General features: G+C 45.9%; 2 protein-coding genes across 4 annotated transcripts in view; both read right to left on the bottom strand.

The window, feature by feature from the left end:
* The window catches only part of ITGA10 (integrin subunit alpha 10), a 108,010-nt gene that overhangs the window by 75,683 nt on the left and 11,016 nt on the right, over positions 1 to 21,311 (bottom strand). Inside the window, exons 1-2 of one of the 2 annotated variants that reach the window (XM_058159768.1) lie at positions 12,509 to 13,032; positions 11,782 to 12,048 (exon numbers count right to left, since the gene is read on the bottom strand). In XM_058159768.1, the coding sequence (XP_058015751.1) occupies positions 11,782 to 11,833 (52 nt within the window). In that variant the 5' untranslated portion in view covers positions 11,834 to 12,048; positions 12,509 to 13,032. Of the gene's footprint in view, positions 1 to 11,781; positions 12,049 to 12,508; positions 13,033 to 21,311 lie in introns of those variants that run through there. The other variant, XM_058159769.1, reaches the window with a different exon arrangement.
* LOC131186328 (toll-like receptor 2) overlaps positions 13,665 to 21,311 on the bottom strand; it is a 31,775-nt gene continuing 24,128 nt past the window's right edge. For both annotated transcript variants that reach the window (XM_058159770.1, XM_058159771.1), the window contains exon 2: positions 13,665 to 19,893. In XM_058159770.1, coding sequence (XP_058015753.1) covers positions 17,348 to 19,861 — 2,514 coding nt within the window. In that variant the 5' untranslated portion in view covers positions 19,862 to 19,893 and the 3' untranslated portion in view covers positions 13,665 to 17,347. The remainder of the gene's footprint in view (positions 19,894 to 21,311) is intronic.

The following is a 21,311-nucleotide window of genomic DNA, read 5'->3' as shown; positions in this document are numbered from 1 at the left end:
GGCCCGCGATTGGTTCAAACAAGAAAGGCGAGTCTAACCAAGCGACTGTCATTATAGGCGCGCCTCAACCAAAGTGGAAAAGAAGATTTTCACAAAGCCCAAGATCGAGAGTACGGTGCAGGCTTGAAGTAGACACGGGATCAGCGATCACCATCATGTCCTGGGACACTGGCGAAGTCACTGCCGTCCGTCGCGGCGCCATTTGCAAGCACAGCTACGGTGCACGACTACCAGGAATCGCATCCCTGTTCGAGGACCACCTCCGTCCGAGTCGATGCGCCCTCACAAAAAGACCCTGCCCATCACGATCGTCGAAGGAACTCTGCCCAGTCTGTTGGGACTAGACTGGTTTCGTGCCCTGGGCATGGGGTGGCATCTACAGAAGTGACTGCAATTTGAAAGACATTCTCTTTAACGAGTTCAAGATGTCTTCAAGGACTGCCTGGGCAAGTACAAGGGACCCCTATTTCCTTCAACTTAGACCCCAGGTAGCCCCATTAGGCTTAAGGCGAGGAGAGTCCTTTTGCCCTAAAACCAAAATTGATAAGGAGCTGGACAAGCTCATAAATCAGGGGTTTTGGTGCCAGTCGATCACGCAAAGTGGAGACGCCAATCGTCACCCCAATCAAGTCGGACGGGTCAATTAGAATTTGCGCTGACTACAAGGCGGCGCTTAACAAAGCCTTACAGAAAAGCGTGCAGGTTCCGTGGTGCAACATTTATTGCACTCCTTGGGGCAAGGGCAAGTCTTTGCAAAGTTAGACTTGGCCCAAGCCTACCAACAACTGCCAGTAGAGCGCAGCGAGCCCAAACGATTGTGCGCACAGGGGGCATTCAAGTGCACCCGATTGCAATTTGGGGTTAGTGTGGCACCAGGGCTGTTCCAAAACCTGATGGAGCGACTACTGCAAGGGCTCCCAGGGTAGTTCCTACTGATGATGTCCTAATTTCAGGGAAAACATGGAGGAATTGGGGAGGCGGTTAAGAAAGGTCTTGAGCATTTTCCGGACAGCGGATTAAAAGTCAAGACAAATAAATGTCAGATAGGGTCGAATCGGTCGATTTCTTGGGCTACCGGATAGACAAGAAAGAATTCACCCTACTGAGAGCAAGGTTAAGGCAATTAGGAAAAGCGCCCAAAAACAAAGCAGAGCTGCAGGCATTCCTGGGATTGGTTAATTTTCAGCGGTCTTTTTAAAGAACAAAGCAACCGTTCTTGGAACCGCTGCATAGGCTCTTAGGAAAAATACTGTTTGGTCTTGGGGAAAGTCAGAAAATAGGGCTTTAGCAGTAAGAACCTGCTCTCAAGTGATAGCCTGCTCATCCAATATCACGACTCACTACCCTAGTGCTGGTTTGCGATGCGTCACCTTATGGGGTGGGGGCAGTACTCAGCCATAGACTTCCAAACGGCACAGAAGCCCCTATAGCGTTCTACTCTAGAACGATGTCCTCCCCAGAGAGGAACTACAGCCAATTAGACAAAGAAGCATTGGCCATTGTATCAGGGGTCAAAAAATTCCATGAGTATGTCTTTGGGCGGAATTTTGAAATTGTGACTGACCACAGACCGTTATTGGGACTACTGGCTGGCGACCGGCCAACACCTGTGGCACTGTCGCCACGTTTGACTCGATGGACTATATTTTTAGCCGCTTACTCATACAAGCTGCAGCATCGACCGGGAAAAGAAGTGGGGCATGCAGACGCTTTGAGCCGATGCCCACTGCCGGGGGCGACCGAAGATCCCACTCCGGGGACACCCATCCTCCTTATTGACTCGTTGGACTCTGGCCCAGTCACATCAAAGGAAGTGGCTCGGGCATCATACCGGGACATTGTGTTAAGGACTGTACTCGGTTGGGTACAGAGAGGGTGGCCCGCTCATGGACGCAGAGATTGCTGAGAGGGTAGGGAAATGCCAAGCTTGCCAAGAGTCCAGACCGCTACCCCCAACAGCCCCAGTCAGAGAATGGGAAAAGCCCCAAGGGCCTTGGTCAAGAATCCACATTGACTTTGCTGGCCCCTTTCACGGCCAAACATTCCTAGTGGTGGTGGACGCATTTTCCAAATGGTTAGAGATCATACTTATGAAGTCCACCACAGCCGAAACAGTGATCGCAACCCTCGCCACCTATTCGCAACTCACGGGTTGCGGACACTCTGGTGTCCGACAATGGGCCCCAATTCACGGCAGCCCAGTTTTGAAGAGTACCTGGCAGAGGAAGGCATCCGACATGCCTCTCTGCACCTTTCCACCCCTGCGTCGAATGGCCTTGCAGAGCGTTCCGTCCGGGCGCTAAGGAGGCATTGTCCAGGCTCAAGCCAGGTGACTGGCAAACAAAAATAGACTTTTTCCTAGCCGTCCAGCATAGAACCCCAAGCACAGCCACTGGGAAAAGCCCAGCCGAATTGCTAATGGGACGAAAACTCCGGTGCCCACTTGACCGTTTGAACCCCCATTACACACCCGAGGGTTACAAGGGGGAGCTAGAAAAAACAAGGGAAATGAGCATAGGCGACGGGTGTGGGCCGAAACTATGGGGACGGCCCTAGTTGGCTCGCAGGACAAGTAACAAGAGTAACAGGGCCAAAATCGTATGTGGTAGAGCTACCAGACAACCGAATGTGGCGGCGCCACATAGATCAGTTAAGGAAACGAATAACTGACCAAACCGAACCAACAGAGACAGGTAATGACCAATACCACTTTGAATCCACAGCTGACAATGACCCGGGGGAGGCGCAAGACTTAGCTGAGGTCCCAGAGTTCCTCAGCCAGCAAAGCTGGCTGAGGAACTCTGGGAGTTAAGTCCAAAAAGACAGTCCACAGTGGACCGAGAATCAGTGTCTCCACTAGATCATTGATGGTTAAGCAAGCTGCAGCTAAGCTAATCAAGTAAAATTGGGAGTTGAAGTCCACAAGTCTTAAAAGAGCCAAGTTTGCAGACCCCTGGACTAGAAGACCTCTAAGGTCCCTTCCAACTCTGGGAGTTGAAGTCCACAAGCCTTAAAAGAGCCAAGTTTGCAGACCCCTGCCTTAAAACATTAGCACAGTCCACAGTGGACCGAGAATCAGTGTCTCCACTAGATCACTGATGGTTAAGCAAGCTGCAGCTAAGCTAATCAAGTAAAATTGGGAGTTGAAGTCCACAAGTCTTAAAAGAGCCAAGTTTGCAGACCCCTGGACTAGAAGACCTCCCAGGTCCCTTCCAACTCTGGGAGTTGAAATCCACAAGTTTTAAAAGAGCCTAATTTGCAGACCCCTGGACTAGAAGACCTCCCAGGTTCCTTCCAACTCTGGGAGTTGAAATCCACAAGTCTTAAAAGAGCCTAATTTGCAGACCCCTGGACTAGAAGACCTCCCAGGTCCCTTCCAACTCTGGGAGTTGAAGTCCACAAGTCTTAAAAGAGCCAAGTTTGCAGACCCCTGCCTTAAAACATTAGCAGAGTCCACAGTGGACCGAGAATCAGTGTCTCCACTAGATCATTGATGGTTAAGCAAGCTGCAGCTAAGTTAATTAAAATTAGCAAACTTCCTCAAGTAAGTTACCCCAGGCCTAATCCGCATATCAAAGGATACGGTCTGCAAACCCAAACAGGCTGAATTAAATTAGATCCCCCAGGGCAGGGGTCCACAAGTCTTAAAAGAGCCAAGTTTGCAGACCCCTGTCCCAGAGGAACTGCACGAACACAATAATAAACATATCTACACATACAAACACTCACACACACACGCATACACACGGTCATCAAGTGTCACCCCAGAATCAGTACATAGACACTTCCATATGCCGGACAAGCTCCCCCTATAAAAATCTGCTGCTGTACCACAATTTCTCTGCAGCCTGCCCCTGAAGGCAAACTCTTTTGCTCTGAGGAATAAATATTTCTTCTTTCCTCATTTTTAAAGAAAACCTGAACCTCATTTTTATTTATTCTTGGGGTTCCAGTTGGAACCCCAAATTATTCCACTGACATTGGAATCACAGTGTTGATTCTCCTTTTGCAGTTAAAATATAACCCTGGTGCACCTTTTCGATAGACCACATCAGAGCTGGTATTCAGCCTGTTCATACCAGTTCGGTGGAACTGGTAGCGGCGACTACAGGTGGACCTGTCCACCTGCCCGGACATCATGCCGTCCTATTTAGCCACATTTTGGAGGCCAGGCACATGCGCCAAAGGTGCACGTGTGCACGAAGCGAGCGTGCGCATTGCAGGGCGAACCGGTGGTAAGCATACGTGGGACCCACCGCTGGACCACATATCAATCTTTTCAAAGACAGCGAATACTTGAATTTATAAAGCAATAAAATTAATGTGGAGCAGAATTAAGTTCGGCCCTCCTCAACAATCCTAGTTTCTCATGCGGCCTCTTGGGAAAATTAACTGCCTCCTCCCTGCTTTATACAATAATACTTTCAGAAGCGCTCCACGGAATTAAGGATTTTTTGTGTTGCTTTCCCCAGAAAGAAAGAAAGAAAGAAAATAAAGATTCCTTCCAAAGCTAACCACAGAGAGCTATTAAGTATACAGCCACTGCTGTTCGCTTTGCATATCCCGTGATGGCTTTCCCACAAACAGCCCAAAGTACTGATTTTCTCTGCAGTGGGTGCAGCAGAGGGACTGAAATGTTGGCGAAGGAAGCGAAGCCCCAGTTTAATTTAGGAAACCCATTTCAAAGGGGGCAGCCCACTGGCCGTCCGCGTCCACATTCAGCTGCATTGAGCTAAACCATGGGCTGCATCCACCCAACACACTAAGCCGCAACAACTCAGCAATTTAAGAACATATATCTCTGCACCCATTGGTTTACAGATTACAGATTAACAGAGTTGGAAGGGACCTTGTAGGTAACCCCTGCTCAAGCAGGAGATCCTGTACCATTCCAGACAAATGGCTTAACAATATCTTCTTGAAAACCTCCAGTGATGGAGCGCCCACAACTTCTGGTGGGAAGCCATCCCACTGGTTAATTGTTGCCATTGTTAGAAAATTTCTCCTTAATTCCAGGTTGCTTCTCTCCTTGATTAGAACATGACAATATGATCTGCTCTACATAGTAACTAATTAACTCACTCACTCAATCACTTACTTACTCACTCTAGAAAAGATGTTAAGACTTTGGAAAAAGTTCAGAGAACAGCAACTACGATGGTCAAAGGCCTGGAGGTTAAAACAGACAAAGAACGGTTGCAGGATTTGGGTTTGGCTAGTCTAAAGAAAAGAAGAATTAGGGGCGACATGATAGCAGTCTTTCAGTATTTGAGGGGCTGCCACAAAAAAGAGGGGGTCAAATTATTATCCAACACGCCAGAGGGCAGGACAAGAAGCAATAGTTGGAAATTAATCAAAGAGAGAAGCAACCTGGAATTGAGGAGAAACTTCCTAATAGTGAGGACAATTAACCAGTGAAACAGCTTGCCACCAGAGGTTGTGGTGCTCCATCACTGGATGTTTTTAAGAAGAGTCTAGACAGAGTCTGGACAGTCACTTATCTGAAACAGTGTAAGTTTCCTGGGGCTGGACTAGAAGACCTCTAAGGTCCCTTCCAGGTCATTTTATTCTATTCTGATTCCAGGTATGCATCATTTAAAGCAGCTCTTTGCCACCGGGCACTTTCTAGATTTCAGATGGCACCTCCCCAGCTTCTATAGTACAGGAATATGTTTGTGATGAAAATCTTTTATTAAACAGCTGAGTACAAATATTACACAGGTAATTCTCAACTTACAAGTTCATTTAGTGACCGTTCAACGTTACAACAACCCTGAAAAAAAGGGACCTAGGACCGTTTTTCACACTTATGACCTTTGTAGCATCCCCACGCTCATGTGATCAAAATTAAGATGCTTGGCAATTCATTCGTACTTATGACCGTTGCTGTGTCCTAAGCTCACGTGATCCCCTTTTGCGACCGTCTGACAAGCACAGTCAATGGGGGAAGCCAGATTCACTTAATAACAAAACAAGGTCTCAACTCAGCATCCCTGGCCTGCTCTGAGTTGCCATAGGTCAGAGGGGTTGGGAAACCACTGAAACGACACGGCAGCCAAAGACAGATGCACATTCCAGACTTAACATAACATAACATCAGAGTTGGAAGGGACCTTGGAGGCCTTCTAGTCCAACCCCGTGCCCAGGCAGGAAACCCTACACCATCTCAGTCAGATGGTTATCCAACATTTTCTTAAAAATTTCCAGTGTTGGAGCATTCACAACTTCTGCAGACAAGTCGTTCCACTTATTAATTGTTCTAACTGTCAGGAAATTTCTCCTTAGTTCTAAGTTGCTTCTTTCTTTGATCAGTTTCCACCCATTGCTTCTTGTTCTACCCTCAGGTGCTTTGGAGAATAGTTTGACCCCCTCTTTTTTGTGGCAACCCCTGAGATATTGGAACACAGCTATCATGTCTCCCCTAGTCCTTCTTTTTATTAAACTAGACATACCCAGTTCCTGCAACCGTTCTTCATATGTTTTAGCCTCCAGTCCCCTAATCATCTTTGTGGCTCTTCTCTGCACTCTTTCTAGAGTCTCAACATCTTTTTTACATCGTGGCGACCAAAACTGGATGCAATATTCCAAGTGTGGCCTTACCAAGGCATTATAAAGTGGTACTAACACTTCACGTGATCTTGATTGTATCCCTCTGTTTATGCAGCCCAGAACTGTTGGCTTTTTTAACAGCTGCTGCACACTGCTGGCTCATATCTAAATGGTTATCCACTAGGACTCCAAGATCCCTCTCACAGGTACTACTATTGAGCAAGGTACCACATATACGGTACTGGTGCATTTTGTTTTTTTGGCCTAAATGTAGAACCTTACTTTTTTCACTGTTGAATTTCATTTTGTTAGATAGCGCCCAATGCTCAAGTCTGTCAAGATCTCTCTGTAACTTGAGCCTATCTTCTGGAGTGTGGGCTATTCCTGCCAGCTTGGTGTCATCTGCAAATTTGATGAGTTCCCCATCTATCCCCTCGTCCAAGTTATCTCTCTCAAGGTTGTATCCCAGGGTTACTCACAGCGGCTGGAGGGGAGTGACCTCTACAACCCCGAAATTGCTCTGTTGGCAAATGTGATTGATGACACACCCTGCGGGGAGGGGGGAAACAGGGTCATAATTGGGGTATAAATTATGTAGGGTCAAAGCTGGTGTGCGGACATAAAGCTCCTAATAAATAACTTTTAAAGCTTGGCTCGAGGCTCATGATTTAATTAGGGCATTGGTCGGAACCCAGCTGTTAAGTGAATCCCTGCTGTTGATAAGTTAGTAACGCGGTTGTTAAGTGAATCTGGCTTCCCCATGCTGATCAGAAGGTCGCAAAAGGGGATCGCGTGACCCCGGGACACTGCAACAGTCATAAGTACATGCCAGTTGCCAAGCGTCTGAATTTTTGATCGCACGATCGTGGGGATGCTACAAAGGTTGTCACTGTGAAAAATGGTCCTCTAAGCCACTTTTTTTTTCATTGGTGTTGTAACTTTGAATGGTCACAAAACGAACTATGGTATGTCGAAAACTCAGGTCGTTTTCAGCACAATGACGCACCTCAGCGGGATGGATGATCCTGCCCGTCCCCCCTCAGAACCATTCCCAGAGAAATGGAGTTTGTTAGAATAAAAAAAAGTGTTTGTTGCCTTTGCCTTGAGGCTCCACATTGTTTGATCAGGGTTTGTGAATAGAAAGACGATTCGGCTGCATTCATTCATGCATATATTCTGAATAAAACTGGCTCAACATAAACCCTCTCCCCCCCCCCCCCCGCTGTTCCCAAATAGGAGGGAAAAAACAGCCAAAATCTGTTTGACAAACGTGGCTTCAAATGAGATATGTGGTCATTGTTTATAGACATTCAGGGACCACACTAATTCTTGGGGGGGGGGTGCTCAGAGAACTCATAATAGTGCCACAATTGCATGAAGGCAGCCTCCTCCCCCCCTTCTCCTTCTTCTCTTCTTCCTCTTCTTCTCCTCCTCCTCCTCCACCTCTTTTCTTTCTCTTTCTCTTCTCCTCCTACTCCTCTCCTCTTTCACTTCTTCTCCTCCTATTCTTATCCTCCTCTTCCTCCTCTTCTCCTCCACCCCTTCCTCCTATTTTACTTGTCCTTCTCTTCTCTTCCTCTTTTCTTTCTCCTCTTCTCCTCCTCTCCTCCTCCTCCCATTTTTATCCTCCTCTTCCTCTTTTCCTCCACCTCTTCCTCTTTTACTTCTCCTAATCCTCCTCTTTTCTTCCTCTTTTCTTTCTCTTCTCCTCCTCCTCTTCCTCCCCTATTCTTGTCCTCCTTTTCCTCCTCTTCTCCTCCACCCCTCCTCCACCTATTTTACTTCTCCTTCTCTTCTTTTCTTTCTCCTCCTCTTCCTCTTCTCTTCTCCTTCACCACCTCCTCTTCTCTCCTCCTCCTCCTCCTATTCTTATCCTCCTCTTCCACCCCTTCCTCCTCCTATTTTACTTCTCCTTCTCCTCTTCTTCTTTTCCACCTCCTCCTCCCCCTCTTCTTCTCCTCTTTCTCCTTCTCCTCCCCCCCCTCCTATTCTCTTCCTTCTCCTCCTCCTCTTCTCCCCTTATCCTCCTCTTCCTCCTCTTCTCTACCCCTTCCTCCTCCTATTTTACTTCTCCTTCTCCTCTTCTTCATTTCGACCTCCTCTCCTCCTCCCCCTCTTCTTCTCCTCTTTCACCTTCACCTCCCCCTCCTCTTATTCTCTTCCTTCTCTTCCTCCTCCTCTTCTCCCCTACCTCCTACGCACTCTTGGCTAGACAACCACATCACACACCAATCTAGTTTATAGATCAGCCATTAGCTTCTTCCTGGACATTTTCTTTGATTTCCTGGTTTGGACTTCTGCTCACACCCCGCCAAGCTTTGGGGGTTCATTTTTTTTTTAAAAAACCCCACAATTTTGAAGGTGCATTATCAAAGATTTAATGCCTGCGTTTTTCTTAAAACTCTGAAACACCATCCCTGAAGTTACACAGGTATTTGCCACCCTATTTCATTAGGGTTTGGGCACTGCCTACTTCAAGTATAGCAGGAGGAAGTTTTAATATAATAATATTATATAATGTAATAATATAATTTAAAAAATGTGTCTCAGCTGCAATAAATCAGGACTAGTGGGCAGCCAGGAGCTAGAGATTTTGGAATGTCTTTCCTGTCAACTGATGGTTCTCCACATTTTTGTGATATAACATATTATATTAAAAATAAAACAAGATTGGCTTCCATTTAGCCTGCTTACATTGTGCAAATCTTCAATTCTAAATTACCTTGTTGAAGGAGAGAGATCTGAGTCCCAGATGGATCCCAATTGCAGGTCCATTTATTTATTTATTTATTTTTAAAATAAAAAGAAACTCCCCCCCCCCGCTTTCCTTTGGTTGAGCATGATATTTGGGGGGAAATAGCACTATGTAGTTGCTGTTTTTTTTTTTATAAAATAAGTAATTCTTTTATCTATCCATAGTTAATCTTAGCTCTACTTCTCTTGAAATCAAAACAGAAATGTTATTTTGGATGAGTAAACTCTGGATTAAATCGGTGACTTTTTACTGTGGACTTTGAGATATTGAACCCATGAACCAGATGCGCACAGGTAGTCCTTGACTTACGACCACAACGAAGCCTAAAATTTATGCGGCTAGGCGAGACCATTTGTTAGGTGAGTTTTGCTCTATTTTACCACCTTTCCTGCCACGGTTGTTAAGTGAATCACGGCAGTTGTTAAGTGAGTAACCTGGTTGTTAAGTGAATCTGGCTTCCCCATTGACTTTGCTTGCCAGAAGGTTGCAAAAGGGGATATCATGACCCTGGGACACAGCAATGGTCATAAGTATGAACCAGTTGCCAAGCAGCTGACTTTTGATCACGTGACCCTGGGGATGCTGGGAAGGTTGTAAGTGTGAAAACTGATCATAAATACGTCACTTTTTTGAGTGCCGTTGTAACTTCAAACGGTCACTAAACGAACTGTTGTAAATCGAGAACTACTTGTACTATCCCCAAAATCAATGCGTCTGTAGCTCAAGACCGCAAGCCTGACCTAAACCTCGTTTGGCTCCGTCCAAGTGCCTCCTTTGTATATTTTTAAGGACCCTACATTTCATTTAAATGAAATAAAAAGTTCCAAAATTCTTTAAAAACAAAACACAGATTAGGTTATTCTCTGAGAATTCTCAGATCCAGGATTTCCTTGTGGTATCCCATCCAAATTTTACAAAGACCCAACAATGATTAGGTTCTGAGCACAAGAAAAAAAACAGCACATTGTGTGTGTGTGTGTTTAAATTAACACTAAGATATATATATTTAAAATCAACACTAGGCTATATATTTAAATTTTAAAATAAAGAACTTGTATTGCTGGAAGAAACGGACACTCAGCAATGTTTTTAACCAAATTCCTTACACACAGAATCTTACACAAAAATGCACCAACGGCCAACGAAAACAGCAACCAGAGCAGCTAACAAACCCTAAAGGCTAACGAATCACCAACTTCCAAAACCTTGAACTTTTTCCAGCAATAAAGCATTTCCCTGACATTGTGTTATAATCCTTAGAATAACTCAGTCCGTTAGACCAGTCTATTCATCCTAACCAAGTTTGTTCAAGTGCAGAAAAGGAGCAGCTCCAGGCAGTCCTCGACATATGACCACAATTTCTGTTGTTAAAAGTCAAGACATTTTGCTAAGTGACGTTTGCCCCGTTCATATGATTTTTTTATTTTGGAAAACGTATATAGCCGCCTACTTACTCAGGGCGACTCTAGGCCGAAAATAAAACACAATGTAGAAAAAAAACACAAAGTAATAAAAATAATAATAAAATAATAACCACCCCCCCATCCATTTTATGACCTTTCTTTGCCACCGTTATTAAATAAATCACTGCAGTTGATAAGTTAGTCACCCGGTTGTTAAGCAGATCAGTTTTCCCCATGGATTTTGCTTGCCAGAAGGTCACAAAAAAGTGATCACGGGACACTGCAACGGTCACAAATGTGAATCCATTGCCAAACCTCTAAATTTTGATCCCCTGACCATGAGGGAATGCTGCAAGGATCATAAGTGTGAAAAACGGTCCTAACTAAGTCCCTTTTTTCAGTGCCGTCGTAACTTCGAACGGTTGCTAGACAAACGGTTGTAAGCGGAGGACTACCTGATCCGGAGGGAGGAAATCCCTTTCGCACCCTAAGCAAAACAACAAATTTAGAAAGACACACAAATTGACCTTGAAGGTTAAAAAAAAAATACATTCTCCTGGTTGAACCAGATTCATTTGCAAAAAATAGAAGTTTTTTTTAAAATTTATCTTATTTATTTATAATTACATTTTTATACCGCACCATCTCCCGAAGGACTCAGGGCGGTGTACAGCCAATATTAAAATACACATAACACTATGATATAAATATAATAAATAAACACTATTTAAAAAACAATTTAAAAACAAATATTTAGTGGCCGAATCACTAAAACGGTCGAAGACCGATTAAAAACCCATTAAAATTTCGCTAAAATGCATTCTTAGGCTAGTCCCGCTCGGTGAAATAATAAAGTCTTTAGTTCACGCTTGAAGGCCCGGAGGTCGGGGAGTTTTAATGTACCCCCTTTCCCAATGAAAAATTATAGAGACCCTGAAGCTGGCAGACCTTCTCCACTCTGCGTGGCACACACACAAAGACACAAAGACACACAGTGAGCTTCCTCCAGCTGGGGGATTCCACTTTTGAGAAAGGCACCCCCAACTTTTTGGAAGCCCCCCCTAGGCAACCTACCTGTGAGTAGCAGGAAGAGGAGGAGGAGGAGGAAGCTGGCTGAAGGTCCCATCTTACAACCAAGGGGTCGCCCAGGAGGTCTGGTCGGGCACGGCTATCTGGGCATGGCTAAGACTGGACGTCCGTCGGTTGCTTCTAGCCGAGGCATCTCAAAGGTTGCACTGTCTTCAGCACCAAAACTCTCTGTGTGTTTCTCCCTCCTTCATCTTGGAAAATATTTTGATTGGCCACTAAAAATAAGCCAGAAGCTCGGCCTTTCCCACTCCACTTGTTTTTTTTTTTTTTTTTAAAAAAGAAAGAGAGAAGTTGTGTTTTGCAGATGCCGAAATAACAAAGGTGGACAATCCAAATTACAAAGCTGGCAAGGGCCGGAGAAGTTGCTCTGAATTGTGGAGATGCAAACTAATTTTTTTAAAAAACAGAAGGTTCATCATTCCTTTTTAAAAAAACAAAAACAAAACTTCAACTCGAGTGAAACTTTTACTTCTGATCATAGACCAAGCAACGTAAGTCTCCAATGAATTATCTCTACGATTGTTCACATTTAGAAACTGCCGGGCAGAAACTGACAGCAATTCTGGAGCTGTCTCAAATTTCACGCCTCGCCACACAAACATACAATTGGTGGGAATGTTAACCATTAAAACAAGGAGTTAATTGTTCATAATAATCATATATTCTCCAAATGGCCTGAAGGCAGGACGAAAAACAGTGGACGGAAACTAACCAAGGAGAGAAGCAACCTAGAATTAAGGAGAAATTTCCCAGTAGTGAGAACAATTAACCAGTGGAACAGCTTGCCACCAGAAGTTATGGGTGCTCCATCACTGGAGGTTTTCAAGAAGAGATTGGACAACCATTTGTCAGGATTGGTATGGAGTCTCTGTTATTCATAACTAGAAAGCAAATTTTCAGCTGTAACACTAATATATGTTGATTTAAAATAATTTCTTGATACCTTTTGAATTTGACTTGTACATTAAAATTTAGCTCTGGAATTAGGGTGGATGTGAGTCATTATCAGAACTCTGAACTTAAATAAAGGGCCATCTCAAATTCCTGCTTTTAGCCACAGGGATGGGCACATTTTTTTGCTCTGGGGGGGCACATTATTTTGGGGAGTGGCAAAACCTGTCGTGCTATAAATCGAGGTGAAATCCAGCAGGTTCTGGAGAACCGGTAGCGGGAATTTTGAGTAGTTTGGAGAATCGGCAAATGCCACCTCTGGCCGATCCCAAAGTGGGGTGGGAATGGAGATTTTGCAATATCCTTCCCCTGGAGTGGGGAGGGAATGGGGATTTTGCAGTATCCTTCCCCCAGGAGTGGAGAGGGAATGGGGATTTTGCAGTATCCTTCCCCAAGAGTGGGGAGGAAATGGGGATTTTGCAGTATCCTTCCCCAAGAGTGGGGAGGGAATGGGGATTTTGCAGTATCCTATCCCAAGAGTGGGGAGGGAATGGGGATTTTACAGTATCCTTCCCCCAGGAGTGGGGAGGGAATGGGGATTTTGCAGTATCCTTCCCCAAGAGTGGGGAGGGAATGGGGATTTTACAGTATCCTTCTCCCAGGAGTGGGGAGGGAATGGAGATTTTGCAGTATCCTTCCCCCAGGAGTGGGGAGGGAATGGGGATTTTGCAGTATCCTTCAACAAGAGTGGGGAGGAAATGGGAATTTTGCAGTATTCTTCCCCTGGAGTGGGGAGGGAATGGGGATTTTGCAGTATCCTTCCCCAAGAGTGGGGAGGGAATGGGGATTTTGCAGTATCTTTCCCCTGGAGTGGGAAGGGAATGGGGATTTTGCAGTATCCTTCCCCTGGATTGGGGTGGGAATGGGGATTTTGCAATATCCTTCCCCTGCCACGCCCACCAAGCGTGGCACAGAACCGGTAGCAAAAAAAACCTGAATTCCACCACTACTCTTGGGGGATAACTTCTGCTTAGCAAAAGAAAGGAAAGCTACTTTTTAAAAAAATAAAAATAAAAACACACACACACACACGCACACATTTATGCTTCTCATTTGTGTGTGTGTGTGTGTTTCTGCTGACAAGCTTTGGTATTTCATCCTCAAATTGCAAAATTCCTGTGCAGGAAGAGGGAAAAAAAAATTGTTTTGAAGATTTTTTTGTGGAATACAAGAAGCCGCTTTGTGCAACTGAAACCCTGAATTAGGAATTTGCCACAAAGCGCAGATCTCGAGCAGCAGATCAGGTCTTGAACCAATTTATTTTTCTTCCAAATTCAAGTCCAGCGCAATCCCAACCCCCCCACCTTCTCTTTTTAATGAGGGATATTTGGCAGAGATAAACTGTTTTTTAAATCAATTTTTTATTGATTCCACTCACCCCCCAACACACAGTTTGAACAGAGTATTGGCCATATCGTATCTTATACAACTTAACATATCCAAATACATTTTACTTAGTTACAATTTCTGCCAAAATATTCTTTTTCCATATTTTAATCATATCTTAATACGTCTATGCTCATTTATATAAACCACATCTTCTTTCACCCTCAAGTTCTAATTTCTCTATTTTCACTAATATATATTCTCTTTTATTATTTTGTCACAAGTTCAATTTTTTTAATCCTGATCTAATCAAACATGTTCGGGGTTGTCTTTCTTCCATTTCATCTTTTTCATTTTACAGCAATCTTTCTTCTCTTTCTCATTCCTCTCCCTCCCTCCTTTTATCCTTCCTACTTTCTACTCTCCTCTCCTACTCCTTCTCTACTTCCCTGTCCTTTCTCCCTCTCCTCCATTCTTCCTCCCTCTTTAACTTTCTCTCCTACTCTTATTTTCCCTCCCTTTCTTCCTCTCCTCTTCCATTTCTTCTTTTCCTCTCTCTCCTTCTCCCTTTCTTCCATCTCCCTCCTCCTTCTTATGGGAGAGATAAACTTTTGCTAGGTCAGCCTCAGCCATCTTTTTTATAGGTGGGCCTCGAGATACCACCACAATTTATCCCAACATTTCTGTTGCCCAGAACTAAGTGAATTTTGCTGCATTGTGTGACCTTCCTTGCCACAGCTGTTAAGGGAATCACTGCGGCTGGTAAGTGAGTCACCCGGTTGTTAAGTGAATCTGATTTCCCCACTGACTTTGCTGGTCAGAAGATCGCAAAAGTGGGATCACGTGACCCCAAGCCACTGCCACCGTCATAAGTACGAACCAGTTGCCGAAGCCGCTGAATTCTGATCGCGTGACCCAGGGGAAGCTTTAAGGGTCGTAAGTGTGAAAAATGGTCCTAACTAAAAGACACTTTTTTCAGTGTTGTTGTAACGGCCACGAAATGGACTGTTGTAAGTCAAGGACTACCTGTGCAACGCATTTTAGGTGCATTTTACAAACGGTCTCTCTTTTGTTCTCCCTATTCCGAGTGGCTAGAGAGAATGCCAAAAAATTAATACACACGTGAAACCAAAGAAAAACATTACCAGAAAAAAAAGCAATTTTAGAAGACAAAACAAAACCTCTGCCTCCCTTTTTCATTTTAAGATTTGAAAATACACGTAGTCCTCGACTTAGCACAGTTCATTTAGCAACCATTCAAAGTTACAACGGCACTGAAAAAAAGGGACTTATAATCATTTCTCACACTTACGACCGTTGCAGCATCCCCACGGTCACATGATCAAAATTCAGACCCTTGGCAACTGACTCGCAATTATGACGGTCGCAGTGTTGGCCGGGATCACGAGAATCCCCTTTTGCGACCTTCTGACAAACCAAGTCAATGGGAGGCGGGGAGCCAGATTCACTTAACAACAGTGCTACTCACACAACGACTGCAGTGATTCACTTAACAGCCATGACAAGAAAGGTCGGTAAAAGCTCACTTAACAAACGCCTCACTTAGCAAGAGAAATGCTGGCTCCATTATGGTTGTAAATAGAGGACTATCTGTAGTTGGGATTATTCTTAAGAGCCTCAATCAATCCCAATATTTTATCCACCGCTTCCACCTGCTGGACAGTTAGTGGCATTGCATATTTAGATTTTATTCCATTTTTAAAAAGAGATGTGGAGTCGGTAAAAGCTCACTGCAGCCCTGAGATTTCTAGCATCCCATCCAGAATGTAGGTAGATTTTTACCCACTTCAATTGTTTGATTCAATGGGATACTTGCATGCCATGTTAATTAACAATTGCAATTGCACTTAGATTCATATCCCGCTTCACAGCCCTTTACAGCTCCCTCTAAGCAGTTTACAGACTCACAATCTGGGTCCTCATTTTACCGACCTCAGGAGGATGGAAGGCTGAGTCAGTCTTGAGCTGGTCAGGATCGAACTTCTGGCAGTGGGAAGAATTAAGACTGCAATGCTTGCATTCTAACCAGAAGGAAGGAAGGTATACCACTTAAACTTATATAATGCTTCACAGTGCTTCATTTACCGACCTCAGAAGGATGGAAGGCTGAGTCAATCTTGAGCTGGTCAGGATTGAATTTCTGACAGTGGGCAGATATTAACCTGCAATACTGCATTCTAACTACTGGGAGGGAAGGAGGGAGGAAGGAAGGAAGGAAGGAAGGAAGATAGCAATAGCACTTAGACTTATATAGCACTTTACAGTGCTTCATTTACCGACCTCCGAAGGATGGAAGGCTGAGTCATCCTTGAGCTGGTCAGGATCAAACTGATGGCAGTTGGAGTATTAGCCTGCAATCCTGCATTCTAACCACTGGGAGGGAGGGAGGGAGGGAGGGAGGGAGGAAGGAAGGAAGGAAGGAAGGAAGGAAGGAAGATAGCAATAGCACTTAGACTTATATAGTGCTTCACAGTGCTTCATTTACCGACTTCGGAAGGATGGAAGGCTGAGTCAACCTTGAACCGGTCAGCATCGAACTGGTGGCAGTCGGCAGAGTTTATCCTGCAATGCTGCCTTCTAACCACTGCGCCACCACAGCTCTTAAATTATAACCACTGCAAAATGCTGAACATTTCAGAGAAAACACAAGAGACGAAACGACGATTTTAAAAAACTGTAATTATAAAAGCAGACAAAGGACAGTGATAATACAAGTAACTTTTGACATACGATAGTTCGTTTCATGACCAAAGTTAACAACACTGGAAAAAAAAATGACTTATTCACACTTAACGACCGTTGCAGCTTCCCCACAGTCGTCCGATCAAAATTCAGGTGTTGGGCAACTGACTCATGTTTATGACGGTGATAAGTGTTCTGGGGTCACGTGATTCCCTTTTGTGACCTTCTAACCAGCAAAATCAACGAGGAAACCAGATTCACTGAACAGCTGTGTTATTAACTTAACTGCAGTGATTCACTTACCAACTGTGGCAAGAGAGGTCGTAAAATGAGGCAGGATTCACTTATCCAATGTTCCACTTAGCAACAGAAATTTTGGGCTGTTGTAGGCGTTTTTGGCATGCTGTGAGAACCCAGTCACAGCAATTCACAAACCATGGTTTACAGCTTGAGTGTTCTCTGTGAAGCCAGCCATTGAGGCTTCCCGAATAAACCACGATCAAACAAATCACTAGACGCGAACTCGGCTGTTAAATTCTGAAGGCTCCTCTTGACTTAAACTCAGTCCTATTTAACGCGCCGGAACACCGTCTGCATTAGCCACATTATCCATTTCAAGATTGTCCTCAGCCGTGCCATTTTTTCTCCAAGTGACGTCGCCCGGATCCTCCTTTGGGTCCGTCTTGATTACCTCGGCCTTCCCCAGGACGGACGTCAGCTGCATCCAGAAGAAGGCCTGGCGTCCGGGCTCCGAAGGCCACTCTAAGTACGTCCTTTTGCTGAGCATTTTCCTCAGTCGGCAAAACTTGTTGGGCAGCGCTTGCGGGTCGATGGCTTCCTTCACTACCAAGACTACGTCCTCGAAGCTCAGCCCCACCGCCCGCTGATGGGCGAAGTAGAGCTCGTAATTGCACCAATCGCTGTCCACAAAGCTGCGCGAGAGCACGAAGATGATCTTCCGGCTGTTCTCAATGTTTTCGATGATATTGTCGATGATCCAACGGCCGGGTGTAAAATCCCGCTCGTGGATGCAGATGCGGTACGGTGGCGTCGAGGCCTCCAACCTCTGGAGGAGTTCCCACCTGACCCAGTCTGCATCGGAGCAGCTGTAAGAGATGAAAGCGTGGTAGGCAAAGTCTCGCAACGGTTGGGAGCGTCCGGACCGATATTTGGAGCGCACGACTTGGATGGTGGCCTTGAGGTACCAGGGTACGTTGAACCACCAACACAAAACCATGACGACAATCACCACAACGGCTGTGATGGAGACAGCAATGGCTACCACCACCATGACGCTACACTGGGTCAGTCTTGGGGTATAAGCAATCACCGCCGTATCGCGCAGGGGCTCGGGGTGATAACAGGTCCATCCGCCGGGCCAGTCCACAATCTGCAACCTGCAGTTCTTCAGGGTCTCTTGAAGGAAGCCGTAGAGGTCACAGACGCAGTGGTAAGGGTTGTTCCCCGCTTTCAGCTGCGTGAGCTGCGGCATATTCACGAAGGAACCTTTGCAGATGACACCGAAGGAGTTGCCGTCCACGGCCAAAACCCGGAGATTCGGACATCTCCATTCGGTCGGGATAAACTTGATCTTGTTCCCGCTCAGCCGCAACTCTTGGAGGTCCACAGCGACCTCAAAGTACTCCATCTCAAGGCGTTCCAACTGAGAGTAGGACAAATCCAGGAACTGCAACCTGGCGGGAAGGCACTGGAAGATCCCCGCCGTGACGACGTTGTAAGACAAATCCAACCAAACAAGACTGGGGCTCCAAACACACGGCAATTCCCTACAGTTCTTGATTCGATTGTGGCTTAGATCTAGCTTGGATAACCGGGGCCAGCTGGACGTCAACTTGGAGACTATGCTCAGGCAGGTTAATTCGTTGTTGCTAAGATTGAAGTGCTCCAGGCTGGGCATGATACCTTGATATAAACACCCTTCGTTGTAGATGTATTCATCTAGCAAGCGGTTATTAGAAACATCTAGAACCACCACGTTCCTCATTTCCCCCCAGGCATCACAGGGCACAAAGTTGAAGTTGACATTGAGGATGGAAAGGTAGGTTACCCCGGCAAACCAAGTAAAAGTCCAGTCGAAACGCAAAATATCGGGGTTACTGATGTCCTTCAGCAACAAGCGGCGGAGGGTCAGGTTGGCGATGCCAGCTTCCGGAAGCTTCCACTCGGGAGACCGGGCAAAATCGATAGCAATGAAGGAGAGGTCTCGCACTCGGGACTTCTGGACATTTAAGAGGACCAAACGCAGCAGGTTCTCGTTGAATTTCCCCCTGTAGAAGACCAGCTCTCCCACGTCAACCTCAGCCAAGCCGGCAAAGAGGTCTACGGAATCGGTGTAGTAGGTGAACTCGAAGAGGTTACGGAAACGGAGGTATTGTAGCTGCTTCCCTTTCAAGTCATGGAGCATAACGGGCAAAGCCCCCGGGTTTTTGTCCAGGGCGATGTCGCACCACAATTCTGTGGTGTTGAGTTTAGAAAAGGCCCCTTGTTGATACTCTGTCAAACTGGAAGCAGTTTTGAGGAAAAACCTCGTCAACGGAATGTCCCTCAGAGGAACAAAGTCTTCACGTCCCACCGTGTAAATCACGGGGCCGCCCAGGGACAACTCTTTGAGGTTCTCCAGGGATCTGAACACCCCATCCAGCCTCAAGCGAGGATAGAGGTTGTTCGAGATAGACAAGGCGGTCAGTTGCTTCAAAGGCCTCAAAGCCAGCGAAGGGATCTCCCCCAAGGAGTTATTGAAGAGACTCAACTTCTCCAAAAGGAGGTTGGACGCGAAGGAGTCGTTGGCGATCGAGAAGATGTGGTTGTAGCCCAGGTCCAACTCTTTCAGCCGAGTCAAGGACGAGAAGTCCGCCGAACCGATCTGTTCGATCTTGTTGTAGGAAAGGTCTAACTTCTCCAGAGTGCTGGGGAGGTCCTGAGGGACTTGGAGCAGCTTCTGACCTCGGCAAGGAGCGACGGTGTCGGAGATGATCTGGCAAGGAGGCGCCACGGGACTCTGGGCCCGAGCCAGGAATACCAAGCACAGAACTAAGGCGAGGCTGGCCGATGGCAATGGTCCCATGCCACTCCTTCACATTTTCTAATTCTTCTTTCCTAGGTAGAGAAAAAAAACAAAAAAACAAAATTGATGGTAGGCCATTTGGATTTTCCCCAGGGAAGAAAAATCTTCCCTACCATCTTTCTCTCACAATCATGATTACTGTTCTGACCTAGGCTTCCCCAAAAAAGCACGAAGCAGATTCCTGGACCCGCCAAAACCCCTTTTATTAAACAAATGTGAATTCCTCTCGTTCACCTTCAGGAAAGGCCTGGCCAACAGTCTTTCAAAGGTGAATTTATGGCCACAGACCTTATCTAGCTTGGAAAGCTGCCATGTAAATATTTTCCAACCGCAGAGTCTCTGAGATTCACGGATAGATCTTCACACTCCTGAAACAAACAAATGGTTTCCTGCAAAAGCCCCCTCCCCTTTCGCTCCTCCCTTTATTTCCTATGGGAGGGGCCCTTCATCGTCCACCTTTGGCTTTATTCCCAAGTCGACCCCGATTTCTTAGCTGTTCTTTTTTTTTTCTGGCAGCACTGTTCATACGCACACTGGGAACAGGCTCCAGCTGTTCCTCTGCCTCACTGCTGTCTAGCTCTGGAGGCAGTTGATAACTGCCAGACGGCCTTGGTCCCCTCTCTGCCTCCAACGCAGAGCCCTCGTCCGAGCCTACACCGGCCTCCAGGACTGGCCCACGTTCCTCCCCAACCTCCTCACTGTCCGACTCTGCTGCCAGCTCTGCTGGCGGGCCACAACAATTACGTTCAGCGAAAATAAAGGATCACACTGGTTATTAAGGAACAGTAGGGTGGCAGATGACATTCACAGAACTGTCAGAACTTCAGATCTGGGTCATTTTGAGATGGGGGAGGGGAGGCTTTAAAAGGGGGAAATGGGTCCCTTAAGGCCCTGCAAAGCTTGAGGCGTCCACTTTTCTTTGAACAACTCAGGATACAAAACAGAACGCAAGAAAGAGGCAATTTGGCACACACCTGGGGCAGTGATGACATCCAAGTTTTTTTTTACTACTGGTTCTGTGGGCGTGGCTTGGTGGGTGTGGCATGGGAAGGATACTGCAAAATCCCCATTCCCTCCCCACTCCTGAGGCCAGCCAGAGGTGGTATTTTCAGGTTCTCCAAACCGCTCAAAATTTCCGCTACCGGTTCTCCAGAACCTGTCAGAACCTGCTGGATATCACCGCTGACCTGGGGCCATAAAAGAGACATTGAGAGACCTGCGATGGCCATCTATTCCCATCTCTGCGAAAAGGACGGATGTCATTCGCCAGAACACTTCTTTTCTCTTCCCTTCTCTTCTCTTCTTTCCTTTTTTCCTCCCTTCCCCTTCCCTCTTCTGTTCTCTCTTCCCTTCTCTCTTCTTCTCTTCCCTTCCCTTCTCTCTTTTCTTCCCTTCTCTTTCTCTTCTCTTCCCTTCCCTCCTCTCTTCTCTTCCCTTTTCTTCTCTCTTC

The sequence above is a fragment of the Ahaetulla prasina genome, chromosome 17, assembly GCF_028640845.1.
Source record: "Ahaetulla prasina isolate Xishuangbanna chromosome 17, ASM2864084v1, whole genome shotgun sequence".
In the NCBI taxonomy this organism is placed as follows: domain Eukaryota; kingdom Metazoa; phylum Chordata; class Lepidosauria; order Squamata; family Colubridae; genus Ahaetulla; species Ahaetulla prasina.
Note: the sequence above shows the minus strand (reverse complement) of the source record. Positions and strands in the feature narration are given on the sequence as shown.